The sequence below is a fragment of the Aphelocoma coerulescens genome, chromosome 8 (genome assembly GCF_041296385.1).
Source record: "Aphelocoma coerulescens isolate FSJ_1873_10779 chromosome 8, UR_Acoe_1.0, whole genome shotgun sequence".
Taxonomy (NCBI): domain Eukaryota; kingdom Metazoa; phylum Chordata; class Aves; order Passeriformes; family Corvidae; genus Aphelocoma; species Aphelocoma coerulescens.
This window is the reverse complement of record NC_091022.1, coordinates 5534999-5562212: the sequence shown is the minus strand read 5'-3', so window position 1 is coordinate 5562212 and position 27214 is coordinate 5534999. Positions and strand designations below refer to the sequence as shown.

General features: G+C 49.4%; 1 protein-coding gene across 1 annotated transcript; it reads right to left on the bottom strand.

Annotated features, from left to right (window-relative positions):
* Positions 1-63: 63 nt before the first annotated feature.
* On the bottom strand, positions 64-26935 carry NMNAT2 (nicotinamide nucleotide adenylyltransferase 2). Its single transcript, XM_069022716.1, has 11 exons — positions 26841-26935; positions 9130-9218; positions 8374-8441; positions 7592-7670; positions 6470-6596; positions 5748-5828; positions 5592-5636; positions 4717-4793; positions 3350-3451; positions 3052-3119; positions 64-2922 (listed from the first exon to the last, which is right to left on the bottom strand). The coding sequence occupies exons 1-11, from the start codon at positions 26923-26925 to the stop codon at positions 2820-2822; spliced, it is 924 nt and encodes a 307-aa protein (XP_068878817.1). The 5' UTR covers positions 26926-26935; the 3' UTR covers positions 64-2819.
* Positions 26936-27214: the final 279 nt, after the last annotated feature.

The window sequence follows — 27214 nt, the reverse complement described above, 5'->3', positions numbered from 1 at the left end:
CACACCAGTAACATTTCTGTTTTGTTTTGTTTATTACATAATTTAAACATTTTGCTGATAAAGTATTTTTTTGTCAATGACCATTTTTTCATATAGCAACAGGAAAAAAAGAAAAAAAGGCTCCAAAACTTTTGACAAAGGTGAAATTGGTGGCATGGCAACTTCAACCCCTTTCCCTCCCCACTTTATTTATTTTCTTTCCCCAAAAGATGTTTGAAGTTCATTTCACTTTCAGCAAATTGCACTGTTTAAAAGGGGAGGTTCAAAGGCCAAAACCCACAAGCTTCTTCCCACACCTCCCCTGCACCCCAGAAACCCCAATCCTCACCTCCCCAGCGGTCACAGATGATTATTTTCTTCCCATGCCCACCCAAAGACATTTTTCCAAACCAGTCCCAGAGCTGAAGGCCCTGTTAAAAATCCCCTGTGCCTCCCCCCGTCCTGTGAGTTTTACTGAGCAGATACATGAAGGTAAGAGCAGTAGGACAGAAAAAAATCATCATCCCCACAACTAAGCCACGCCATCCCAACCACGTGGATCGGTAGGCCATGGCATCCCCATGTCCTCTCCCATGTAGTGGAGGGAGGGAGGATCAGAGAGGGCTCTCAGATGTGATCCTTTCTTCCTCCCTTCCTCCTTCCCTCCCTCCCTTCCTCCCTTCCCTTTCCTTTGTTGAATTTTCTGTGTCTTTCCTCAGGGAAAACCCACTGTTTTTGCTCCCCCTTCAGAGGTGTCGCTCCCTAGGAGGTTCAGTCCCTTTGTGTGTTTTGGGGTCTGCTTGCCACTATTGCTGCTTCTTCGGCTTGGAGCTAAGAAACATGGGACATCTGGCAAGGAGGAGAGGCTGCTGTCTGGGATAACTTGTGTGTTGGAGTGGAGAGGGAGAGGAGGCTGACAAACAGAATGTGTGAGAACAGCAGGTGGAGAGGAGTCCAGTGAGTGGCTGACATACACTGGGTGTCTCAGGATGAGGTGTCGCCACTAAGGGAGCTCGGTGGGGTGGTGGAGGTGACCAGCTCAGACTGGCTGAAGGCCTCCCTGAAGCAGAGTCCCCCACACACCTGCCACCCTCTCTGCTTTGGCATCTCTGTATCTCCTCATCCTATGGGATACGTACGCAACCACCTGGAGATACCAGAGCTGGCACTGAGGGATTCAGCTGCCAAATTTAGAAGAGTTCCCAAACAAATCTCTCCATGCAGAGAGAAATCCCTGACAAGGAAAGACCTCTTCCGGCCTTTGGGTGAGTCACATCACTTCTGTCCTTCTGAGAAGGGCTGTTCCCTCCTGAGAAGTAGTCAGCTACTGCTCCTAAAATCCTGTCTGCTGCAAGGACCCTGTGGCTGTGGATTTCCTTGTTTGTCCAAAGCTGCTTGCTGTTCCCAGGATGCCAGCAGCACCCAGCAGGTCACCAAATTTAGCACAAAGTCCCACCTTTGGAGCTTGCCTGAGAGCTACTTGTGACCCTTTGTGGACTTTTAAGGGACAAAAAAAAAAAAAAAATCGTATCTTTCCTTGAAACACCCTGGAAAACTCTCAACCACAGGCTGCAGGACTCTACCCAAAGTGATACAAGTCTCCAGGGAGCAAAGGGAGAGGAGAAAGTGAGGGCTAAACCTTCCTCATGGCTGTGACCTTCCTCAGGAGCTGTTCAGGGTCCTTGTGCCCTAGGGATGATCAGCAGGACAAGGCCCTGCTCCAGCAACCCTCCTCTCCACAACAGTAACTGCACCATGTTACCTGTCCTGCTTTTACTGTGAGCATCTCCACTAGGGTCCATCCCTGGCATTGGGGAGCATATCACAGGCAGGAGCAGGAGCCTGGCTTGTCTCAAGGGATGTGCAAAGTAGCCAAAGCTGGTTTGGGAAGGGAAGGTTATCATGCATTTAATGAACTCTTCAAGGACAGGAGGAGAGTAGGAGTGGCAACAGAAGACGGACTGAGCAGAAATGGAGATCTGGAGGCTAGAGGATGGGGATGGACACAGCCAGGTTTGGGGCAAATTCTCACCAGAGGCTTTGGCTCACCACCTGCTTCTTTCTACCTCATTTCTTGGCCCCATAAATGGCAGATCCCTTTCTAGGTGCTGTGGGATGCCCCCTCTGACACTGAGTAAGAGTAGAACATCACCCCAGCTTCACATGCCTAGGGAGTAGTTTGAGTTCTTGCAGCCAAGGGAAGGTGAGACATGACATTCTCCCCAAAATGCTTTGGTAGCAGTGCTCGCCAAGGCCTCCGTTCCCCTTTAGAAATGCCCTCTCCATGACTTTTCAGGGGCTGGAGGAGGATTTTGTTAGCTGGGTTGTCTCATGGCCGGCCTGAGGCGGTTCCCCTGCTGTGGGACACCGAGCTGGTTGGGTTACAACTGCCCACTACCAACCAGGGTTTGGCTGGTCACTATGTTGAGAGGCCCAAAGGCCTCACACTAAAGCTACTTAATAATAAAAAAAGCCCAACCAGATTTATTGAGCCTAAGTTGAGTAAGATGAAGAAGAGGCAGCCCCTGCTCTGAGCATGCTGAAAGGATGGACTGCGGGGGACCATTTCCCAGGGACATGCTGGGAGCACACGGAGCATGTCACTTCCTGACCAACCCCTCCTCTCTCCCCATGCATGCAGGGCAGGGCAGTACCACAGAAAAAGAGACCAAACCGTTCCCTGGACAACAGAGCATTGGTGCCTGGGATGAGAGGCAGACACGGACAGGAGGCCATGGGATAGGGAGAGAGATGGAGACATGGACTGAGAGAGAAAAAGGTGATGGAGAGCTGTAGGCAGGCGTGACATGAGGACTGTCTTGGTGCAAGACCTCAGGCACTTAGCCAGAGGCATTGATGTACAGCTGGCTCTTGAGGATGTAGTCAATGACAGGCTGGCAGAGGTAATCCACGACATGTCCATCCCCATGCTGCAGGGCCAGTCTGGGGGCATGGGGAGAGAGAAAGGTGTCAGAGCCCACTTGTGTTGGTCAGATGCTCCTGCAACTGGAGGGGCTGGCTGGGGACACCCTGCTCCCTGCTCTGTAGTTCGAGTAGCCCTGCTTCACCCACCTGCTTTTAGTGGAGCTGACAACCGACATGGGGTGGTTTGAGTCGTCCTTCACCACCAGGATGTTGTTCTGCGGGGAAAGAGGAAAACAGGAGTGAAGGGATGGCTTGAAAGCAGATATCTGCCCTGCTGGCCTCTCCACCCTCCTGCATGGTGACCCATTGGTCATCCTACCCAGCAGCTGAGAGCACCTAACCCTGAGATACTTTGTGTCTCATGACAGAAGTGTCCCCATGGGTGAAGAGAGACTGTGGATCTTCTCACAGCCTTCCCTGGCCACACGTGCACCCATTCACTCACTTTGTACTTGCGGAGTATGGAGGAGTGGTTCATGATTCGCTCGGGGTCTGCTCCATCCCGGGGCACCACCACGATCCCAAACTCCCCAACGATCACCTCCATCTGGGAGCAACACAAAGTGTGGAGAGCTTTATAGCCACCGTAGTGACAAAACCTGCCACTGTCTGCCAACCCCACTCTGCCCTTTGAATGCTGGACCATGGTCTGGAGGGAGATGGAGAGTGATTTTGAGGCTATGTCAACAGCCTTTGGCAGAAACATGGAATTATCTGGGCAAATGGTTGGCAGTAGATGAAATAAAAGGCACAGGGTTAAATCCTATTAGAATATGTTGAGGTCAGGCTTTGAGGAGAACTTGTGGTAGAAGGAGGTAACAGCAGAAGAGGTTGCCTGAGGTGAATGTGACCTCTGCCTCACTAGAGGGGTTCATGAGCAGGATGGATGTATTGGTCCTGACAGAGGTCTGGGAGGATTGTTCTTCCAAGATTGTTTGGCCAAATATGCCACTGCTGGGGACAGCTCATATTGCTCACATCCTTCTCAGGTGAGACAAATCAGGCTCATCCAAAAGAGCTTTGAGTCAGCAAATTCAGGCAGCAGGAGCCTATGAGGAGGTGCTGCTGCGGAATGCCTTTTCTGCCTGTGCTTTGATGTCATTTCTGCATCCTTTGTGCTGGGCTGCAGGGCTTCCAGCCCGTCAAAGGAGATGCCTGCTGCCTAAATGCTTTAAAAACTTAGGACTGAAGATGTGGTAACTGATTTTTGAAGGTTGAGAAGTTCAAGGAGGGAGGTTTGTGCTGACTGACCAATTTCAGTGAGGAGACAGGGGAGCCCCCATAGCCAGCATGGCTCTGACTGCCAGGAGCAGCTAGTGGGTTGGTAGCCCAGCCTGTCTCCAGGGCTGGTGTTCTCCCATGAAAATATGGCTTCTTCCAGCAAGGACCAACAGTGAAAGCTGTTGATTTGACTCTAAATGTGTTTAATTCCTACCATCTGGACCACTCCTGTAAATACCTTATTTCCTACCTGCACGCCTCACTCAGCATCAAGTAGATTGGCATCTACTTGATGCTGGCTCCTTCCAAGGGACAAGGAGTAGGAGCACAGCCTTTGGAAATGCCTTGGGATGGGCTTATCCTGCCACCCCAGGTGACATCCTCTGCATGAACTGTGAGTGGGAATAGGACTTGGGACCATGGAAGCCCTGCGGAAATGTGTAGGGGAGATGACAGTCGGGGTTGGGATGGAGGAGGCAGTGGAGATGGTGGTCACAGCTCCTGTCATCCCAAGGGACCTAGTGGCTCCCACAAGCACCAGCTGTGGGAAGGAGGAGGAGCATGGAGAAGTGCCGAGCAGTGGTGACTCACATCCGCCTCGTTCCAGAGGCCAGGGATGCAGAAGGACTCCAGCAGGTCGCTGCCACAGAGCAGCAAGATGCGAAGCTCTGGAAAAGAGAGGAGAGAAGCTCAGAGGTGGGAGCACATGGGGCCGAACAGGCACCAGTCCCCCCACTTTGAGGGTTGGCTTTGCAGCTCAGCAAGAAAATGGTGCTGCGGGAAGGAGTTTTCTGCTCTGACAGGCCCATAAAGATTAATTTATTTGCACAACTGCCAGAGAAAAGCCATAAACCCCACACCCAGGGGTGGGAAGAGGCTACATGGGAAGATGCCTCCCTGTTTGGCATTCCCAGGTGGCCAAAGTCTTTGGGCTCTGTGTGGTGCTAGTGCTAGGATGGCTGTAGTGCCAGGCTGTGCTTGAAATGGGTCTCAAAACCACCAGCAAGGTCCCCATGCAGAGCTCTGTGTGATGTCTGGGTGATGCTAAAACCCCTAAAAGTCTTTGGAGCAAGAGGCACCATGACTGGTCAGGCAGCCAAAATCTCTCCTGCTGCTGTGTGAGGCTCTGCAAGGCTGCAGGCAATGTGGGGATGGGGTGACACCACCATGGGAACCCAAGTTTGATGGCACTTGAGGGGACTCTCAGGACAGGATGCCATGGCAGGTTTGTGCCAGTTCTGGGAGCTGTGTCCCCACTGCACACTCTCTTATTTCAGGCTGCTGTCTGTCAACAGAACCAGGCTCAGCCCAATTAAGAGCTGTTTCTGTTGCATCCCTGAGCCCCAGTAGCTGGCACCAGGGTGAAATGATCCTGTATCTGCCAGAGCTGTCATGCAGATGCTCCCAAGGCATGCAGTGCTGGCCCAGAGGAGTGGGAGCAATGTGGAGAGGGGCTGTGTACTTACCGATCTCCTCATATCTCATCACTGTCCCCAAGTTGGCATTTTCATCTAAGAAAGGGAAGCAAAAGAGAGGTGCTGGTGCCCAGCCTCGAAGAGGGGTTGGGAGGAAGGCTGGGAGCTGCATCTCTAGAGGTGGTGCTGGACCTTTCCTCTACATACCCACAAAGGTGAAGCGCTCCATGGGTGGGCGAACACAGCAAATCCGGCTCAGGCTTTCTCCCACCTTCCCCAAGATCTTTGCTAAAGGGGAAGAAGGAAAATTAATGGGAGAGAGGCTGTGCAATTAACCTGTCCAAGCGCCTCAGCCGCCCTGGTTCTGCAAAATGCTCCTGTGCCTGGGTGTGGAACTACTCCCAGTATCTCCCAACACCTCCTCTCATGGTCTTAGCTCCTGAGAGTGCTCCACTGTGCCTTGAAGGGACCAGCTAGACAGCTAAAATCATGAAGAAAATAGTAAGATGCCCATTTTAATGGGATTTAAGTCATGTTCCCTCTTCTCAGCTAATACCTTTATGATCCACATCCCACTGTCTCATAGGGGATCCCACTACATCATCTCTCCTGCCAGTTCATCCCTTGCATGCACCCTGTGGGTACTAGGTAGTCTTTCCTTTTGCTGGTCCCACTGCCTAGGCAATATCCAGCAGAAGTCCAGGCAGATTTCACAGCCATTTTAAGCTGTTCTTGGCTTCTGCCCTTGCTGTGCTGGATGCTGACTCCTGCATCACACCCCTGCCCCACCTTGGACTTGGTGCACCAAGACTGGTGAGACGCCCATCCAAAAATAAGGTGATGGAGCACAGTTCTAATATTTGGCAGCCCTGGCTGGGAGGTGCGGGGTAAGTAGTCATCCCTCTCTTCTCCACGCCGCTGACACCTACCCGCGGTGGGCTTGCTGGAGATGTTGTTGTTCTGGTAGATGTTCTGTGAGGACTCATTCTGGGGCTGGCCGATCACAGGAGTGATGGAGGGTGTGTTGACATTGGAGAGGATGCAGCCAGTCACTCTCTGCAATCAGGGAAGGATGTAGTTGGAACACCCAGCATCCTCCCAAAACTTTTCTGACCCTGTAACAAGCCTCTGCACCCCTGGTTGAAGGTCATCTTTTGTGATAGGTACATCCAAGCTCACTTTAGGGTCCCCAGTCCCATCTGACCTCACCAAATGGGCCTGGGGCAGTCAGGACCCTGTGGATAATGACTTGTGTTTAAGGTATCAATTTTTTGTGTGGGCTAGCAAGGAGCAAACATGTCCTCTTCTCCTCCACCTGCAGGAGAAGGAAGGCATCTCCTTGCAACTCCTTGGCTTCAACATCACGGTCCCTGGATGCAAGGGCTGGGTAACGCTTCTCCTGTGCCTCCTGTCTGGGCTGCTTGTGAGTTTGTACAATGCTCTTTCATCCGTTTCCTATCTTTGGTTTTCTTCCTATATCCGAGTATACCAACTGCTCTGCTACCCCTGTTCCCTTGGTCACCCAAGGGCAGTCACCTTCCTCCTTGGCTTTCAGGCCTGCCTGGAACTTTTCCTCTTGGTGCTGTGCTACCTGGGGACTTCCCAGGTGCTGAATTTTCCTGTCAAATCTCTCCGTCAGGTTCATACAGTAAATCTGGCTCACCTGGTAAGCGAGGAGGCCCATCCACCCCTGCCTCCCCTCAGGGAGGAGCAAGCAGGGTGAAACTAATGATGTGGTTTATGCCCACTCCTGCTTTGACTCTGCCTTAAGCCCTGCTGCCCTCCTGGTGCTCCTGGGTCCAAGACGGCTGCTGGCTCCAGCTGGAGGGCTCCATTTCCTTCCACCATCAGGGCCCAGACCTCAAAGCAGCTGTGACAAGGTCTCACCCCTTCTAGGTCAGGATCTCACTGTGTTCCTGAAAGTCTTCTCTCTGTTAATCTCTGGTGTATTTTGGTTGTTGATGCCCATGAGCTGGTGGAAGAGCACCCCCACCCCTGCACTCTCCCCATGCCCTCACCCTTGTGCACCCATGGTGTAGGGGCTGCCTCACCTTCATCAGGTCGCGGTGGTGCTCCAGCACACTGCAGGTGGTCTGCCAGGTGTCCTGGTAGCACTCCCAGGGGTCAACCCTGTGGGGAGCCCAACAAAACAATAGCATCACTCATGGCCACTGCCTGGACCTCCTGCCCGTGCCACCTCCTCCCCACTGGGCTGGCCATGAGCAGCCATCATTGCTTCCTCAGCCCTGCCATGGACCATATCCTTCCTCCAGCCCTCCCACGCAGTGATCCCTAAGAGCTCTGGTGACCTGAATGTGTGCCGGGGCATCTTTCCATGCTTGGTACCCAACTAACCAGCTTTTGTTTGGCTTGGATGTGACTATGTGTGTCATAACTCTCCTTCTGAGGGCAGCCCAAGATACTTCTGGTGTCACTTCAGCCACCAGATGCCACATGGCAGTGCTGGGAAGGTGAAAGTCTGCAGGCTGGTGCTACATGTGTGGAAAGGGAAGGTGCCACAGCACAAGGCTGGGTGACCTGAATGACTTTGGGTCTAACCCAGACACTGCAGGCTCAGTGAGGGGCTTGAATGACTCCCTGAATCCTGAGGGCTCCCTTGAAGGGTGGTGTAACCCTCCTTGTCTGTTCTCTGCTGGACTGGGAGGGGAAGGTCTCTGATTTTTAATTAAGCTTGGGCTGGGAGAGAGAAAGTTCATCCTGGAGCTCTACCAGTTGGTGGCATCTCCACTTTGCATGCAGGACTTTACCCCCACGGTGCAGGGAAGGAGCAGGGGCTGCTGGTGCCATGTCAGGTGCCCACTCTGCCACCCACCTGATCCAGTCGGAGGACTGCACGGCCAGCTGGCACATGGTCAAGCGGTGCCGGCTCGAGACTAGCCCCTGCATGAGAGGGTGAAGGAAGAACAGTTACAAAGCCTTGTGCTCTGGCCAGCCTGGGCTTGCAAACCTTTCTGGGGCAGAACATTAGGCTCACTCATGTGAGACCGGCCAGAAGGATTCCTTCCTGCACAGAGGTTTATTTAAGATCCTGTTTGCTGGAGGGGAGGAGTCCCTGCTGGGCTCAACCGTGGCTACGTGCTTGGGTGCTGAGATTTGCTCAGCACTACCACACCCAGCCCTGTCCTGTAACAAGGCCAACCCGAGGGTGTGGTTTCTTGATGATATTCCTCCAGCTTTCAGGAGACAAGTGAGCTGCCCACTCCTAATTTGACAAGTGCTTCTAAAGGTCACTTGTTTGCATCATTTCAGTCCCCACACACCAAAAAAAATTGGCTTTGAAATAATTCAAACAAAAAAAACCCCACCAACCTACCACTGCTGTTTTGGGTGGGAATGTTTCTTTTTGCTGTCTAGTACTTTGGCTCATTTTATCTGCAGTTTTAATCTAAAGACCGAGAGGTTTCATCCTCTCCTTCCTCTCTGAGACTTTCCCAAGGTCAGGAGCTGCCCTGGGCAGAGGAGGGCCATGAAGGGACCACAGGTCAGGCAGCGCTGCCCAGAGCTCACCCCTGACTTCAGAGATACCATCTCACACAGGAGGCAGTAAGAGGAAGTAGGGACAACCCACCGTTTTCCCATAGGAGTCGTGCACGGGCGAGACGATGCCGCCAATGACAATGAAGCGTCCAGTCTTGTGCAGGTAATCCCGGGCTCGCTCTGGAGAGAGACGACAAGGAAAAGGGTGCAGGGAGATTTAGCAGGACCCACTGAGCCCTGCAACACCATGGCACCCACCAGCCATGGCCCAGCCAGTCCCTCTGCAGCTGCACAGCTGTTACACCCCTCCCTGCCTCTGTCAATATCATGTGCTGCCCGTGTCCCACTATGCTAAGAGATGTCCAGTTTCAGTTTCCTAAAGGTGGCATTTGAGGATAAAAATGCTGGCAACAAATTGCCAAACTCACCTGGTCTCTTACATATCTACCCCATCTATTGAGGTAGTAGCAAGGGAAAAGAAGAGAGGGAAGCTAAAAGCAAAAAGGGAGATAAGATTGATGAGTGTCTTGGGGTGACTTTATGATGTTATATCCCATATCACTGTTCTATGCCCAGAAATTAATTTTTTGCCTTCTCTGTGCCTTTAAACTGAGCCTGAGAGGGGGGAGAGGAAAAAAACTGAGAGAACTTTCAAAGCAGTGTTTCAAGGACACACAGATATACACAGACTCCTCTTGCTTCCAACAGCAGTGGCAGGAGTGGGAGGAAGCACCCGGCTTGGTTTTTTCAGCCAGCTTTCAGCCAGTTTTTCAGCTCCTTTTCCGCCGGAGAGTTGAACTTTGTTTTCCTGGGACTCCAATTTTTCCCTTCTTCTCTGCTGGATGGTTTCAACATCAGAATACATTGGGAGGACTTTCCACTGAGGCCTTGGCCCTGGAGGTGGGCCCACCACCATGACCCAGCTTCAAGAAGGGGGAGAGAGATCTATGGAAGGACTCTGAAATTTTCCCAGGTTTTCTCTCAGCAAAGTGAGAGGTTTTATTATATAGCATCATTATCCTTTTCCTGTGTCTTTGTTAAATAAACAGCTTTCATCTCTTTCACTTTCCTTCGAGGAAAATTTATTTTTTCCCGAACCTGGTGGGAGAGGGATGGTTGTAACCTGCCTTCTCTCAGAGGATATATTTCCAAATTTGCCCAAACTGGCACAATGAGCCATTAGAAAGAGCATTTTTTCTTCAAGTGGAAGGTCTATAAAGTATTTTGGATTTGCAAATGAAAGGAGCATTTCTGAAACCGAGGTGGTGATTTTGGGATACATCAACCATCCCAAGATGTCACTGTGCATCATATCCTTCAGACACTGAACTCAGTGGCTGGCGTTGCCCTGGAGGATGGGGAGAGGTCCTTCAGGAAGGGCGGGTGCTCCCACTATGGCAGTGGCTGCCACATCCCTGGAAGTGTCCAAGGCCAGGTTGGATGGGACTTGAAGCAACCTCAGCCAGTGGAAGGTGTCCCTGCCTATGGGGATGAGCTTTAAGGTCCCTTTCAACCCAAACCATTCCAGGATTCTAAGTCACTTGGGCAAAATTTTGAAATTTCCTCCAAATTTTGAAATTTCTGCTTGGGAATATTGTTCAGTTACTGTGTCAGTTAAAAGTCAATTAAGGAAATATAATTGCCATGGACCTTTTTTCCTCCTCAAGGGCATTGAGCAGCCTCAGGCCTCTGTGACAGCCTGTAGGAAATTTACCAGCCTCAATATAGCCTCTTCCTCAGACTCACCTGAAATCCTCACTCTGGCTGCCTTCCCAGCTCTTGTGCCCTGGACACACCAGCCTCCAGAGAGGGAAAATTGGGCTTAAATAATTTGATCGGTGCAGGGAGTAAAATTTGATTGCCTGAATTGGATCCACCAAAATTATCTTTCCCTGCCCTCAAAATCCTGTGAGAGCACATGCAAAAAAGCACAGTATTGTTGGGATCTTCCCCCCTGCCATGGAGCCCTGGGAGAGGGGCCCTGGGGGGGAGACACAGGGTTTCCCTGCCCCTGGTCAGCCTCATTTCCGATTGGCTGGTTTGTGTTCCCCTGTGTGGGAAGGACCCTCGGGTCCCGTGACAGGACAAGTTCCTGAGCAGAGCTCCGGCCATGTGGCTGGAGAAATAAACATCCCTGAAACATCTACCAAGAATCTGTCCATATATATATTTCCTTTCCACGGGACTCCTGGTTTAATATATGTGTGTTACAGTAATCCCCGCAGTAACAACTGGTGGAGGAATGCGGGCAAGACACCGATCCCTGAGGAAATTCGTGAGTAAAAAGCCACTCTAGACCTCTCTCTTCTCATCTTGGTTTGGATATTCTCTCTGGACTATGGAAGAATCGTGGGAAATGGGGCTCTCTGAGCCACAGGAAAAAATGTATCTAGAAGTAAAAGGAATCCTTGAACAACAAAATAAAAAAGTAATGCAACCGGGAGATCTAGAACATTTTTTTATCTGGCTTTTCAAAAGGTTCTCCTATATTTCTCGAGACTTACTTTTTGATATTGAACCTCCTGGATCTTGTGAGGGGTGCTTCTGGGACGAGATCTGGGATAAGGTAAGGGATCAAAGAGAAGCCTTCCATGCATACCTTATAATCAGGAAAGCTCTTGAAGAGCATTTGTATGGTCCCATTACCCCTAAAGCAGAAGATCATACTTATTCCGTAGCTGAGACCGCGCGGCCGCCATGCTGGTGGAGGTGCCTGTGCTGGATGCGCCCGGCCCCCTCGGGAGCGCGCGCCTTATCGCGGACCCCATCCGTGTCTCGGGGTCCCTGGCCACGCGACCACGAGTGAGGGAGCAATGCCGCAGGCACCGCGGGTGTCGTGGGCCACGAGGAGCCAGGAACCGGGCATCGGCATGGAAGCCCGCTCTGAGCGACTTTCTCCGAGAGCCCTGTGGAAAGGGAAGCGGTGGTTTCCACAGCGACACGAGAAGCCGCGCAGCGCCGAGCTGAAACGAGGCCGCTCTCAAAGCAGCGTGGAGTTTGCGGAGCGGAACCACTCACAGGGCATGGAGCCAGCGGCGATGGCAATGCAGGGCTGCACAGAGCCCAGACACGCGCCAGAGCAGCGCCGCTTGGAGGGCAAGGAGCAGCCGCAACGCGGGGGCCCAGCTGAGACATCGGAGTCGGCGAGGTGGTGGCCACGCGGGACCAGCAGCCACGACAAACATGCAAGCACGTGATAGGAGAAGCAATGAAAATCACAGGAACTGTGTGTACAATGTAGAAAACAACTATGGATTTATAACACGAGATGATACAGGGAAAGATTTATTCATCCATAGAACTGCCATTAAAAGAAATAACCCTAAAAATTACCTGCAAAGTGTAGGAGATGACGAAGTTGTACAATTTGATATAGTGCAAGGAAAGAAGGGTTTACAAGCAGCGAATGTTACTGGGCCTGGAGGTATTCCCGTCAAAGGCAGCCGTTATGCACAAAATTATAAACAATATCCATCCCAGCAATTTCCCTACCCACAGCCTACTTTCCCCTTTTACCCTATACCCAATATGAACCCTTTCCAAAGTTTACCTCATCCCCAGTTTATTCCTAATCTGTTTTTCACCCCATGGCTTCCCTATACGATTCCATTTCCCTACAATTCCTCTCCGATGCCGAGGGGGGGATGAAAAGGGGGAGGGAAGAAATTAAACCCTCTCCTGCCTCAGTTTCCCCCCAAAGCATGCCCAGAGAGTTCTGTCTCCCTTCTGTCAGCCCTAAGATGTTCCACAGAATCTGTTTGGACATTTAAAGACTCAGGAGGGTGTTGGTCTTCCCCCCTGCCATGGAGCCCTGGGAGAGGGGCCCTGGGGGGGAGACACAGGGTTTCCCTGCCCCTGGTCAGCCTCATTTCCGATTGGCTGGTTTGTGTTCCCCCTGTGTGGGAAGGACCCTCGGGTCCCGTGACAGGACAAGTTCCTGAGCAGAGCTCCGGCCATGTGGCTGGAGAAATAAACATCCCTGAAACATCTACCAAGAATCTGTTCATATATACTTCCTTTCCACAGGACTCCTGGCTTGATATATGCGTGTTACAGTAATCCCCGCAGTAACACAGTATGCTTTAGGAGCTCTCCTGGTTTGTTTCTTTTTCTGTTTCCCCCATACATGTTGCGAGGGGAACAAATGGCTGGGTACTTCAGAAAAACAAAAGAGCTGGCTAGTTTTTTGTTTCACCTGTATGTGTGGGCAGTCAGTCTCAGGGTCTCAGCGTTTGGACAGAGAGGGAGGCTGCTTTCTTTGGCCGCTTTTCCTTCTGCTGGAGAAGCCCCAGGATCCCAAAGCCCACCTTCCCTGCCCCGCTAGGAGCCGGGCTGTGGCCGCCCTGCCTTGCCGTTGCTTCGAGCCTTCACTATGTTGTAGTCCTGCTCGCCCTGCCCACCCAGACCTCTGGGGGGTTCCCCGTTTGGATATATCACTTCTGCAGCCCAGGATTTGTGCTTGTCCCTGCTGTTCCAGCCTGCTGTTCCAGCCTGCTGTTCCCAAGGGTCCGGCCAGACGCTAGGATCAGCTGCCCAGGGGATTGTGAAGCTTTTTTGTTCCATCCCTTCCTGGGATCCCAGGCCACCGGTGCTGCGTGCTCCCCGAGCTCGCTCCGGAGCGCCCCCTGCAGCCGCGGGGGAACCATCGCACCTGCCCTGCTCACCGGGAGCCGCCAGCGCCCCTGCCGGCTGCGAGCGGAACTGCACCCGAGGGGAAAGGGCCCGACAGCCGAGAAGGCTGGGACTGGGTTTGTGATTGTTTGCTGTTACTGCCATAGTTACTGTTGTTTGTTTGACTTGTTATACACATATAGATATATAATAGTAAAGAACTGTTTTTCCTATTTCCCACATCTTTGCCTAAAAGCCCCTTGATTTCAAAATTATATTAACTTGGAGGGAAGGGGGGTTGCATCTGCCATTCCAAGGGGGGCTCCTGCCTTCCTTAGCAGACACCTGTCTTTCAAACCAAGACAATGGTCTCCTTGCAGACATGGCTAACGCCAAAGACACTGCAGTAGTTTTGTATTCCTATCCCCAGCCGTATTCCTTTTAGTCAGTTGTCTGCAGCTCCCAACCTTCCCTCCCTGCTTGTGCAAAGATTTTTTCTGGGCAAAAGTAGATTTTGGTCTGAAAAGTCCTAAGTCTTTGGCATCTTAATTCCACTTCTCTGACAATTAGCTGGGTTTCTGGCCCATTTGTTGTCCTTGAGCTAAGCCTTCTGTCATGGCTTCCCAGCCCTTTCCCAGCCCATTTCTTGCCTGTTGAATGCCTGTGATATCCACAGATTGTGCCAGACCCCAGAAAATCCCCTCCAGTATTTTCATTTTCTACGAGCACTTTATATCCTGCCACACCAATGCAAGGATGTCAGCTTGTAAGAAGAGCTCATTCCTTTTCTGGTGTAAATCATCTGTAATGCTCCAGGCAGCCTCAATGGCTTTTAAACATTGTTGACATAAATAACCTCAGGGTGATGGCCCTGCCAAGATATGCATTAGCCCCCCAGCAGCCTGCTTGTGGGATGGGAAGCTTTCAGCCATGGCTCCGTGCCTGGAAGCTGCTAGATGACCTTAGCCTTGCTGTGTTGGGGAGGGAAGGGACAGGGGTGACACTTGGACCCATCCCGAGCACTGGTGACACTTTCCCACTTTCCCAGCCTAGCTTTGCTCGTCTGCTCTGCAAATGCACTTCAAGTATTTTCATCTCTGCTGCTTTCCTGAGAGATGATGGTAGGGAAAGACCAATCAGAGGATATGCTCCAAGGCTACAAAACAAAAAAGTGATGGTTTTGTCCCGTTTGAATGAAAAAATAGCATCCCACTTCCCCAATAGGAAATCAGTCTTTATTTAAGAGATGTTTCTTTTTGGAGGTTCTCACTGAGTATATTTATTCGCAATGTTTTGGCTCCCCTGGTGCTGCTCCATCATCTAAATTGACGTTAATGAATTCAAGTATTCCTCATGTTCAACTTTTCAAGGTGTAATTTCAAATTGTATTTGCTTTGCCTTTGTACCTGGTTCATCTGCACCCCTAAGACTTCCTTTTTTCTGTTTGTTCTTTTTTTTTTCAGAGTAAAGCCGCAGGCCAGCTCTGATTTATGCCCTTCTCCCCACAGGGGATTGAAGCTGCAGCTTGCTCACACTGTGCCAGCTCTCTGAAAACACACACAAGGTAGCAGGTAGGCAAGAAAGCTTTGCAACAGCCTTCATTGCAGTTCCCTGAGAGTTGGTACAAGCAGGTGTGCAGCCACAGGTGATGGAGAAGGCAAAACCATTTACCAAGTGTCTCATTTTTATTTTGAGCAATTTGGCCTCTGACATCCTTGGACAGGAGGTGGGACATGGCCATGAGGTGCCACGGGCAAGGGAGGCACTTTCCCACTGTCTAAAATCCTTTCTCCTGCAGGAGAGAGTGACCCAGATACACCAGCACACTTAGTTTTATTCTCAAGCTAGCAGCACTTGCAGGATCTAAATGGTGCTTCCAGAGCTCAATGTGGGCAAGGAGCCAGCAGTTACTCTCAGTCTAACTGAATGGGGTGTGTGTGTATACATATATACATATATATATATATATATATATATATATAAGCCCTCTGAATGCTAAATCAGGGATGTATTCATCAGAGGTGTCCTTCTCCCAGAGCCCAGCTCTCCTGCCTTCCCCAGAGCCTTGTTCTTTGTCCCAACCAGTGTCTTCATCCACAGTCAGATCTTGGTTAGAGCTGGGGAAACTATTGACATCTCCCTTCCCTGGGCTCCCAGAAGAGACATTTCTACTAGAGCAAGCCCTGGCTGCTCTTCAAGGGAAGAAGCAGGAGAGTGATTCTTCACAATGGGGTTGACCACGGCAAGCCTGGCTCAGAGATCCCAGTGTCCCACTGACCCAAATAGCCTGTCCTGCCTCATGCTCAGTGCCTCTTAGACAATCTCTGTCAGATTCCCAGGAGACTTGTAGTTGGTAGAAAAATCCCATTAAGCCCCCTAATGCTTAATGATTTTCATCTCTGAGTTAATTGCTCTGTTACACTTTCCCCCACTCCATTAGCCCATAGCTGTACCCAGGCACTGCAGAAATAACAACTTTGGGAAGGGCTTCAGGTGTTGATGCACATTTGTTTTATCAGCTTTTCATAAGCACAAAAAAAGCACTCTCACCAAATGCCTCAAGATCTGTGGTGGAAGCGGAGGCAGTGAAAGGCCCCGAGAGGTGATGCTGGAGCACCTGACCGTCCCAGCCCACCCAGGTCCCCACCAGTGTCCAACTCAGAGCCACACAAGTGATGACTAATGTGACTCCTTCTATCACCATCTCCTGACCACTCCTGGCTTCAAGCAGAAAACAAACAAACTAACTAACTAACTAAAATAATAAAAGTAGGAGACTGAGTCACAGTAAGCTGACCTAGAAATAGCAGAGCATTTCCTGGAGCCCCAGCTAGATGGGCCTGGGCAGGGGACCTGGCTGGTCCCAGGGAATCTGGGTTTCTTCTATGAAGCTGTAGAGGGACAGCCTATTTGATATCATCAAAATTGAAAGTGAAGATATCCTATTTTTCCCTCTTTTATTAGAAGTGAAGTATTGCAAGGGTCAGTGTGTCTGAGAAGTTACACAGGAGCCCAGGAAGAAGAGTTCTCAGGTCCTAGAGCTTGAGAAGGAGCATTTGAGGAAGAGCCTGGCCAAGATGCTTTTCCTTCCTGTAGCTGCTAATCCTGCTGCAATGGAGCAGAAGGGAGCAGGCAGTGCCCATCAGGTGAGCAACATGAGGAGAAGTACAGGGAGCTGCTTCTTGAGTTGAAGTGTCACCAGCTCCTCCAGGCAGGGACTGGACCTACTTTTCTGTCAGACAGGTGATCAGCACAGTGCTGCCACTCTCTCTACTTCTACAGAGAAGCAATATAACTTATTGCTTGGAGATCTCCACTCTGGTATCGCAGGGAGAGCAGGAACATTCTCAAAACCATGCTGGATCTCGCCTGAGGGGTGCACAGCTGAGTGGGTGGACATGTTAAATACCTCCATGAGGTGTTCAACACCCAGGGCTGCTACCTGGGTATCTTAGAGGTCTTGGGGCTAATGAAGTAAGGGAAAGCATCTAACAAAGTAAAAGCAACTCTTAGCAGATTGTTGGATGGGGCTTGGAGCAACCTGGTCTAGGGAACAGTGTCGCTGTCCATGGCAGGGTGTTGTAACAAGATGATCTTTAAGGTCTCTTCCAAATAATTCTGTGATTCTAAAAATGGATGAAGAGGGCTTCACCTAAAGTAGGTTTTTTGAACTCTATTCTGCAGGGCAGCACTGAAACAGCTTGCTTAGAAGCCCTAAGAGAAGGATTAAGCATCTCTAGTTAAGAAGATTTTCTGTATGTGTGATATTGAAGTGGAAAGTGAAAAGTCATGTACCTTTCTCTGTCTGGTGCATCAGCTACTACCCCACAAATCAGCAAGAGCTGTATATGGTGTAGCGTGGTTGAGGGGAGAGAGTTTTCCTCTTCCGGTGTAGTATTTTCCTTGTTTTTAGGAAGAAACGTGTCAAAATGTGGATTTGCCAGTGGTCAGTGTAAAATGCCCCTCTGAATGCCATCATTTATGTAAGCACAAACTAGGGGAGTTAACATCACTGTGGCTGGCTGGGAGAAAGCAGTAAGAGCTACTTTGGCTGAAATCTGTCTCTCCTCTGGGATTTTTGAGGCTAATGGCTATCCAGCTGGTGTAAGGTGATGTGATGTAACATGCCACCCACAGAAAGCAACATCAATTTATGGTGCGAATCTGGCCCAGAGCTGGCATTTTGTGGTTGTATACCAACTTCAATGAGAGTCTAAATATCAAGAGAGAAAACTGTTTGGCAAGCAAATGGGAGGGTATTCCAGATAGTCCCAACTGCTCCACTTTGAAGTGATTTTTGTTATCCTGGGCCCATGGATAGAGTCACACAGCAAAAGGGTAGCAGCAAAAGGCAGTATTTTCATTATTCTGCCATGGTTTTATATATCACTTTCATCCAAAATAGGGCAGGTACATCCCTGGAGAGGTCCTAGTCCCCATCTCAGTCAGGGAAATTGGTGTCACTCAGTGCCTTTAAAAAAAAATGAAGGGGAAATAAAACCCCAGCAGATTTCCACACTTGTTTTCCAGTGCCCTAATTTTCCTGTGGAAGCATTCTGTTTGTTTTCATTTCCAAGCTGTTGTAGTGCATCAAAGGCAGTGCTTTTTATGTCCTGGCATGTGTCGTGCTGCTCCTTTGGGCTGACATGTGGCAGGATCACAACCCTACCAGGAGCAGAGGATTTATGGTTCTCAGTTCCCCATGGAGCAGAGATGAGGAGCCTTTGCCCAGCAGCTCTTCGCTGGTCTTGGGCTGCCTCCACATGGGGCTGACCCCTGTGTGTCTGATCCAGGGCAAAGCATGTGAAGATGCTGACCTTGTCTGGGATCTGTGTTGGCTGAACCAGGACTGTGCAGGCAGAAAACATCTCACCTATAGAGACACAGAAAGGCTGAGGGGAGGCTGGTGAGGGCGTGGGACAACAGAGCTACGGTAGGATTTCAGACTCAAGGTGACACCAGAGGGATGTCACATTCCCATTACTGCAGCTGTATATCAGAGAAACCCTGTCTCTTTGCAGACCCATTCCCCCATTTTCCCCAAAAAGAAACATCAACAATATCTTTGCACAAGGCAAAGGTGCCAGAAGCAAAGTTAAGTGTTTAAGCATCTCCAAACCAGCTTGTGTTGGGAAGACTGGATTTTCTGCTTTCCTTGCCAATGAAACACAGAGAAACATCATCTCCTCAGGGAAGGCTTAAGCTCAATTAGGGGCTGATGGATTTTCAGTGAAAATAGAAACCTTTGTGGGGCAGGGACTGAGCAAGTTCTTCCTTGCCTGGCTCAGAGATGGGTTCTCCACCCATCCCAAGGGGAGCACGTCTGCCTGTGCTTCCTATTCCAGCCTTGAAACAGACTTATCTCAATTAATCTTCTCCTGGGGCAAGCCCTACAGTGGCTTTTGAAAATGCATATTTCTGAAGAATCTAGGCTTTTCTGTACCCAAATATTGATTTAGCAAATTTCTGCTGGTATGACCAAGATACATCCAGTGGCTCAAGCTTACTGAAGGTGATGCTGAAAAGTTTCTGACCCAGGTTGCCTTTTCCAGCAAAATGGTGTTTCAGTGCAATGAGAGCTTGTGCCTTGGCCCTGGTTTATTTCAGGGTTGTGATGGGTACTACTGACTTTCTCCACACAGGGCATCCTGAAAATCTAGCCCTGCTTGGCTGGGCACTGGTGGCATCATGGAAGTGCTTGGATTGAGGGGTTATAAATACCAGAGAGGGCATGCTCATGTCAAAATCCAGAGGTGCCCTGGCTTTGTCTCTATCTTAGGCTGATTTTTCAGTCTTTAGAGAAAGATAGCTGCTTTGGGCTCCCGAGTCCCAGGTGGAGGTTCAGGTTAGGGTTAGGGTTAAGATTGGAGTTACTTGTGCTAAACATTCAACACAGCTGGACTTCCTTGGCTCAGAGGACCTCTTGCAGCGCCCCAGACTTGCTGCCAGAAGGGATTTTGGAAGCCCAAGTGTGCAGAGGTGAGGATGCCCATTTTGGGCCAGTTGCCACTCAGATGCACAAAGATCAGCACAGTCCTGACTTACTCCTACCTCTGGCCCCCATCACTGTGGTACCTGACCCACAGCAGCCTGGCAGGGAAAGGATATGGCTCTCCCCATTGCACCAGTCAAGCAGTTAAATGAGCTGCCCAAGGTCACATGAGAGATGTGGGCTGCCCCTGCTGGTGTTTAGCATGCAGTTAATTGATACCCTTGGCATTGCAAAGTTTGGTGTTAAAAACCATCAGAGAAGACAGTGCAGGAGGTGAGAGCATCACAGTGAGTGCAAATGGTTTTTAAATAGAAGCAAAGTCCCTGTTTCCTTCTAGAATGAGGTTGTAGGACTGGATTTCTCACTGCCAGGTTTTTTTATAGTCAGTAGAAGTAAAAGAAGGTATGTGGCACATTTTGGGAGGTGGCATTATCATTAAGACAATGTGATGTCTCAGAGACCATAATAAATACTGCTAAATATTTAAGAGCTAATAAATGTTTTAAAAGAATCCCTGAGAAGTTATTGATGGAGTTTAATCTCGTGCTCAGGAAAACTTCTCACTTTGGGTCATGAAGAGGAGATGCTTGAGAAGCATTAGCAGGAAGCTAATGAAAAAGGCTGTGAAAAACGAGTCTGTATGGGGTGCAGTGATGGGAATGTGACATCTACTGATATATAATGGCCCCCAGAAGAGCTATGGGTGCTGCAGTCCTGCCGATGCTGCTTTGTCCTCCCAGCACAGCAGCCAAGAATCTGCAGTTTCAGTGTGTTTCGGGCAAGTGCGGGGCGTGGAGTTGTGTCGGTCACTCAACCACCGCGGCACAGGGCTGGGCTGGCGGGAGTTGCTGTCGCTGCCACGCTGAGACAGGGGCACTTGGCGCTAGGCACAACTTGCCATCCTAGACCCCTCGCACCGAAGAAAGGTTTCGGCTGTTTGCTGTGATTTTAGCGGCTTGGATATCAGTGGAAGCTCCTCCGCTGTGTTACAGAGGGGTGAGTAGGGATGCCGCAGCTCCCCGTGTCCGATACACCACCCCGGGTACTTTAAGTGAGATCTGTCCTGTCTCTGCCCCGGTGAAGTCGTTCCCGCTGCACTCTGCCGGTGCTGCTGAGCTCCAATGCCGTGCGGAGCCAAGCCGGAGCTCAGTCACCCTCTCCCTGTCCGTCATGTCCTCCCAGAGCCCCATTAGACCTCCTACTCCATCGATCGATCCCTCCAGCTAATTACGCATTCAGATTTCAGCCGGGGATTAAATGGAACCAGGAGGCAGCCTCGCAGGGGCCCGCACTTCTTACTCATGTTGCAGACAGCAGAGCAAAGTCTCTCTCAAGCTCCTGACGAGCTTTTGTTAGATGGAGAGGGAAGGAATTTTGCTTCTGGACATTTGCCAATGTATTCCCATTCAAGCAAAGTGGAAAGGGTGAGCTGTCATTCCACTCAGGCATTTCTCCCAGCTCTGTCCCAGGCAGTGACACTCTCACTAAACTGTTCCACAGTTTTGTCATGTCAATCAAATAAGAAAAAGTGATTCTTGAAATTCAGGATATAAGAACAACATGTCATTAACAAAAGCCTCAGCTCCTGCCTCTTCGTCACTCTTTACTTAGAAAACTCCATCCTTTCATCTCAAATCCCTTGCTATGGGATGCAGTAGCCCTCAGTGCTGCTCCTCTACAAGGACTGCAGTGGATAATCAAAGAGCAGCCTGCTGAGATTTTTAATTGCTCAAGTTTTCTTAAGAACTAAGCAAGAGAGTTTTATGTTTGATAGCAGGAATGTTTTCCACCAGAAATGGTTTTTACCCAGCTGTTGGTTGGGATATTAACTCTTTTCAATAACAAATGCACATAGGGTCTAAGGAAAATTTAATTAGACAAAAAGGGAAGAATAGTGGGCATTTGCTGATTTTCAGGATTCAGGCTGTCAGGAAAAACAGGAGCACTGTTTTTCTGTGTAAGTCCAGGTCCCGGACACTGTTTGAAATGAAGTAGGTGGGGAAACTCCATGGCCAAAGAGGTTTAAAAGATCTGAAGTACCCGAACTCCCTATGAGAGGGTCACATCTGAACGACATCTCACAAATCTCTTCCTCCCAAAGAAAGTAGAAGTGGACCTGGAGCAAACCATCACCCCATAAATCCATGTGCAGGAGAGGAGGCAGTCTGGATACAGGTGGATGATATAGATTTGATTAGAACCATCTATTTGCCATCAAGTGCTTCATAGTACCCAAAAAGTAGCTGTAAAAAGAGCCAAGTACCTGTGACTGAGTCAGATAAAGTCCTGTGTTTGGGGATTGGGGGGGGTGGGGCGGGTTACCCAACCTGCTGCCTCTGAGCCCCACTCTGAACATCCCCATGGACCCCAGACTCCACATTGCTGGACCTTTTGGGCACTGTGCATCCAGAAGGGGGGAAGGAAGGCTGAAATCTTCTTCTGCAAGAGCAGGAAGGCCCCAATGAAGCTCTGCTACTTGCAGGCTGATAAGCAGAGGTGGAAACGGGAATTGAGGGGTCATCCAACCCTGGAGATGAAGCTGTTTTTAAAGCTGGGCAGAAATAAAACTGTGGCTGATGAGCAAGGCTTTGTGATTGAAGATAGAAGTTTGCACATGAAAAGAATGGATTGTGGAGAAAATCAGAACCTTAAAAAGGCAGGAAAAAAAGTGTCTAAAGTGCCAAAATGGGGGATGTGGGCAATTCCAGAGGGGTCTTTTCTTCTACAATTGAAGAAAAATTAATAAAAGAAAATAGAGAAAAAAAATCAGTATCAAAATACAGCACATTAATCAACCAGATACCATTTTACCCTACCAAAACCCTCATTTCAGTTTGAAGAAATCATCAGAACAATCCTCTAATTCTCACATATCCACAGGACAGTACAACCCATTTCCTCTGCAGAACCTACAAAGAAGCAAATCTCAGCACCTTCCTTTCAAATCCAGATATTTGTTGGCTCCGTCTCCAACTCTGAAACACCATGACAGAGAACCTGGAGCTTCTGACCTGTCTGGTGATGCCTTTAATCCCAGTATTTTATCCAAGACCATCTTCAAAACGAACTATATTTTTTTGATTGAAAAAAATTGCTTTCTACCTTGCTCTACAGAGCTGCCTTTTGGTTTGCAAGCTCTGGACACAGTTGTATTAGGGCTCCCTGATCTGGGGCCACACGGGGAAGTGATTTAATAGTCAAAGCAAGCAAAAGCTCATTGTCTGGTAGAGTGCCAGCATGGGCTTTGGCATGTTAGCAAAGCTGCATGGATTAGGTTTTGCTTTTGACATTGGTGCCTTGACTCTTGTCCTTTGGGTGGCATCGCTTGCATGGGAAGGAAGGAGGAGGAAAACTGTGAGGAGGCCAAGATGGAATAGATGCACTTTAAGCAGCAGATCCCACTGCTGGGTGTCCATGCTGCTCAGTGTGTCCCAGCACTTTCCACTGACATCCAAAGCGAGTGCGGGGATGTTTCAGAGGTTCCCCTCCTGAGCTGGCTGCAGGGCAGGAGGGTTAAGCAGTGGCCCATGCTCAGTGCTCCTCTTAGTGGCAGTGGGAAATGAAAGTGGGCTGGTTGGAGTTTGGTGTGTGTTGGCCAAGGTGAGCAAGTGGGCTCTCTGCGTTGAACAGCGGTGGGGATTTCATGTGGCTTTGATGCAGGACTTTGTTCTGAGTCTTATCTTTATTCAATTATTAAGACTTTTTGCATGGGCTCTGCTTTTGTCCTCCATACCTCCTTAGGATATAAATGGAGTTTCATTTTGGGTTAAAGGCCATCAGTGTTTGTGTCAAACTTTAGAAACAACCTCTGCCCTCTCTATTCTTCTGTCTTTCCTCCCCTCCACAGTACCATCCCAAACTTTTTTTCATAGCCACATAAAGCTAGAAAATACAACTTAAATTTGTGACTCAGAACACCTCTCAAAGTGCAGCTGATATTACAAATAACTCTGAGTGTTTTCAGGACTATGTGGGTGTTTGTCTCAACCCCTTGGTTGGGATGGGTGTACATTGCTGTGTCTCACCTACTTTTTTGTTAAATGTTATATATCTTGGGCAAAGTATTAATTTATATGTATGACATTAAATTTGGATACACAGACACAATTCAGCCTCACTTGGGGCGCCCCAGTGATCCAGGATTTTAACTGGCAGATGAAGCAGGGAGCTCTGTTGCAGGAAGTTCAGCTCCTTACAAGGTTCAGCGGTGGGATGCAGTTGCAGATTTGGGGTTGTAAGAAGAATCCCAGCTTTCTGGAATCCCAAGGATAATGTTGAGTCTTAAATCCATATGACTGATGGAAAGTATAATCCAATGGGAATCTTTCCCCCACTAGAAGAGACTTCCACATAATTAACTAATCTCCTATTCAGGCAAAAATCCTATGGGAAAAGGTTGGCTTTTGGTCTGAATAAAACATGGTAAAATCCACACTGGGAAAAATGAGGGTTGACATACAGTGGTGTGTCTACAGTGACATATTCATGCAAATATTGTATTTCCTTTTGGCTTAATTAGTGCCATTTGTTAAAGAGATAAATTGTGTCTCTCTGTGTTAAGCAAAAAATCCTGCTATTAGGTTCTCAAAGCACAAATATTTGTCTGAATGATGAAGACAATATTTTTGCATGAATTCAGCTGTTTGAAATGCATCCTTTACAGGGTAGAGCACTATTTTGGTTGGACTCTATAGCGCAGAGCTAGAAGAGTAACACAGATTTTGGTTGAGATTCCTATGCATTCACAGGATTATACTTTCAGACTTGGGGAGAAGTGTTCCTCAAACAAAAATGATCAGGGATTTAGAAGCTAAATTCTGTGTCCTTTCCTCATGGAAGTCTCATTTGTCACTATCAGTATCTCAATGTCCCTATCTCAAGTATTGTATTCCAGGAGCTCTACAGGGATGCATGCATAGAAAATTTCCACATCAAGCCACCCTTTCTGAGCTAAAACCTGTCTTCCTGAAAGATGTCTGAGTGTTCATTTACTGCCTTCATGTGACAGAGAATCCATCAGGTAACCAGCCACTTTCTCCTCTTACTTGATTACCTTTACTTGAATCCACACAACGTATTTGTAGTTTGAAGTGGTGTGGGATCCACTCTTGGCATCTCACCAGTCCTTATTCTGCTGAATAAAGTTGCCCACTTTCATCACATATCACATATTCGTCCCCCAAGCAGATCAAGTCACTCCTTAACATCTTTAAGGATGCATATAGACTGAGCCTCCCTAGTCTCTCGCCACAAAGCCTGGCTTCCGAAACTAATGTAATTCTTGTCACTGTTCCACAAAGAAGGGTTTTGCTAATGCTGTACATGAAAAGGAGGCAACCTTTCTTCTTTTGCTTGATATTCCACTGCTCATATCTACAAGGATCACATTTGCTGCTTTATTTACAGCACCACACAGAGTTTGCATTCAGCAGGTTGTGCACAATACCCCCTCAGTCCTTGACACTGCCGCTGTTTGGCAGAAGACATTTGCCTATTGTTTATATTTGACGTGCGTTCTTCCTCATTGGACATATGACTTTGCCTTTGACTTCACTGTTGAACAAGCCCTTTTTATCAGACAACCTGAATCAGGCAGCACAACTGACTCATTACCAGCAGGAATTGCTATTCTGTCCACTTTGGGGTCATGGCCACTTTTTACTGTCAGGGATTATATATTTTCTTTCACCTCTTTGATAAAGATATTGAACAGTACTGAGCAAAAAGAAAATCTCATTGCGAGCCTATAAGAACACACAGTGCATACTAAAATGTCACTGATCCTTATTTTCTAAAATACATTTTGTCACTTGTTGTTAGTCCACTGAATAAGGGCCACAGAGATATCTTTAGTATTACTTAATCAAAATAAGACTAAATGTGGATTACAGAAATCTTTTTCATCAGTGGTTGTTTCCATCAACCTAATCCCTGTAATTTGATTTAATATTGGTTTTGTTTTTAAATAGTTCCTCTTGATCCTTGTTGGCAATTTCTTTTTGCTTAGGGAACAGGATTTTTTTTTAAATTTCAAGCATATTGGTGCCCAGGACTACATTTTGCTGGCACTTATGAAATGGAGTAACAATGTGATCCTTTGCATCTAGAAAACCATCATTTTCTAACCTGATGCCCAACTCATTATGTTCTAGAAAAACAAGGTCTGATGCAGAAATACCCCAAGCTGATTTCAGTTATTTTTTATATAGTTTATATACTTAGAAACTTATATACAGCTTTTAGAAACCCCAGGAATGCTTCTCCACTGGTAGCACAAGACCTTCTGTATCTGCTTCCAAGACTTAAATCTCCTATCAGACATAGAGGATGAATCTTGTCTCTGCACTCCAAGAAGAGATATTAGAGGAGCTGATCTTTGTACTCCCATTTTTTCAGTGGTCTGCAGTGGACACTTCACTCTCACAGGACTCCTCCCCAGCCCAGTGAGCTGCTGTTTGCATAGGGATTTTGAGCTTTAACCAAACCATCAGTATTTATGGCATGTCAGACTGCCTTTGATGGAGACTGCCCTCTCTCCCTCCCTCCCTCCTTTTCTTCCTCCTTCCCTCCCTCTTGTCTTGCCTAAGCAGGCTGTAGCAGTAATTCTAGCATCCCCATCATCTGTATCATCAAAGGGATGCTCGGTAATTTCCATTATCTCACATGAACATTTGCCGTTCCTTCGACCTAGTATCAATCTAATGGTTGGGTACTCCAGTGTCTCCATTAAGTGCCTGCATTTTTGTTGACTTTTGTAGCTGGCTGTGGCTGCTTGGCTCTATCTCCTCCTTGGTCAGAGGAAATGGAGTGCTGCAGCGGCTGCAGACTCGCAGACCCGAGGGCGAGTAGCAGCGGACAAACAGCGCCAGGACCGACGCCGGGGGCTGCGGGGGAGGGACAGTGAAAAGGTGAGTGCAGAGCAGGGAACGCGGCCATCCGAGGGGAACAGCCCCAAGGGTCTGGGGACAGCTGCCAGGGATGGATGACAGGTTCGGGAGGCCCGGGCGGTCCCCGCCCGCGGCGCCTTCAGCACCACCAGCCGCGGACAGCGCCCGGCCCCACCGCGGTCCCCGGGAGCGGAGATGCGCCCCAAAACGCGCCCCGACCACCTCCCCCTAGCGCCCCCATTCCCACCCCGGGGTGCAGCCTCCAGGCACCTCCTCCCCCTCCCGGCCCGCCCCGCCGCCGCGGGCACTGACCGAACATCTGGATGTGCCCCTTGGTGATGGGGTTGAAGCTGCCGCAGGCCAGCAGGATAACGTGGGTCTTGGTGGTCTCGGTCATGATGCGGCCTTGCCCGGCCCCGCCGCGGTCTGTTGCTCGGTGCGGCTGCGGGAGGGAGGAGGGCGGAGGGATGGAGTGGGGGCGGAAGGGAGCGGGGGCGGCGCCGCGGCTGCGGGAGCGGGGCCGGGGCCGCCCCTCGTCAGCACGGCCCGGGGCGTGCCCCCCGCGGGGTCGTACACGCGCTTGTGTGCGTGTACACTCATGTGCACACGCCAGGGGCACACATCCATCCCCGCGGCAGGGAGAGGGGCACACGCCCCGGCACAGATGTGCCCATGCACACACACAC

Bases quoted from the DNA above. Each gene is read 5' to 3' on its own strand.
- NMNAT2 (XM_069022716.1), bottom strand. From the start codon at position 26,925: ATGACCGAGACCACCAAGACCCACGTTATCCTGCTGGCCTGCGGCAGC. The intron at 8,442-9,129 runs GTGGGTTGTCCC...CCTCTCATGCAG, and splicing joins ACGACTCCTATGGGAAAACG to GGGCTAGTCTCGAGCCGGCA. The intron at 5,637-5,747 runs GTATGTAGAGGA...TCCCTTTCTTAG, and splicing joins GGAGCGCTTCACCTTTGTGG to ATGAAAATGCCAACTTGGGG.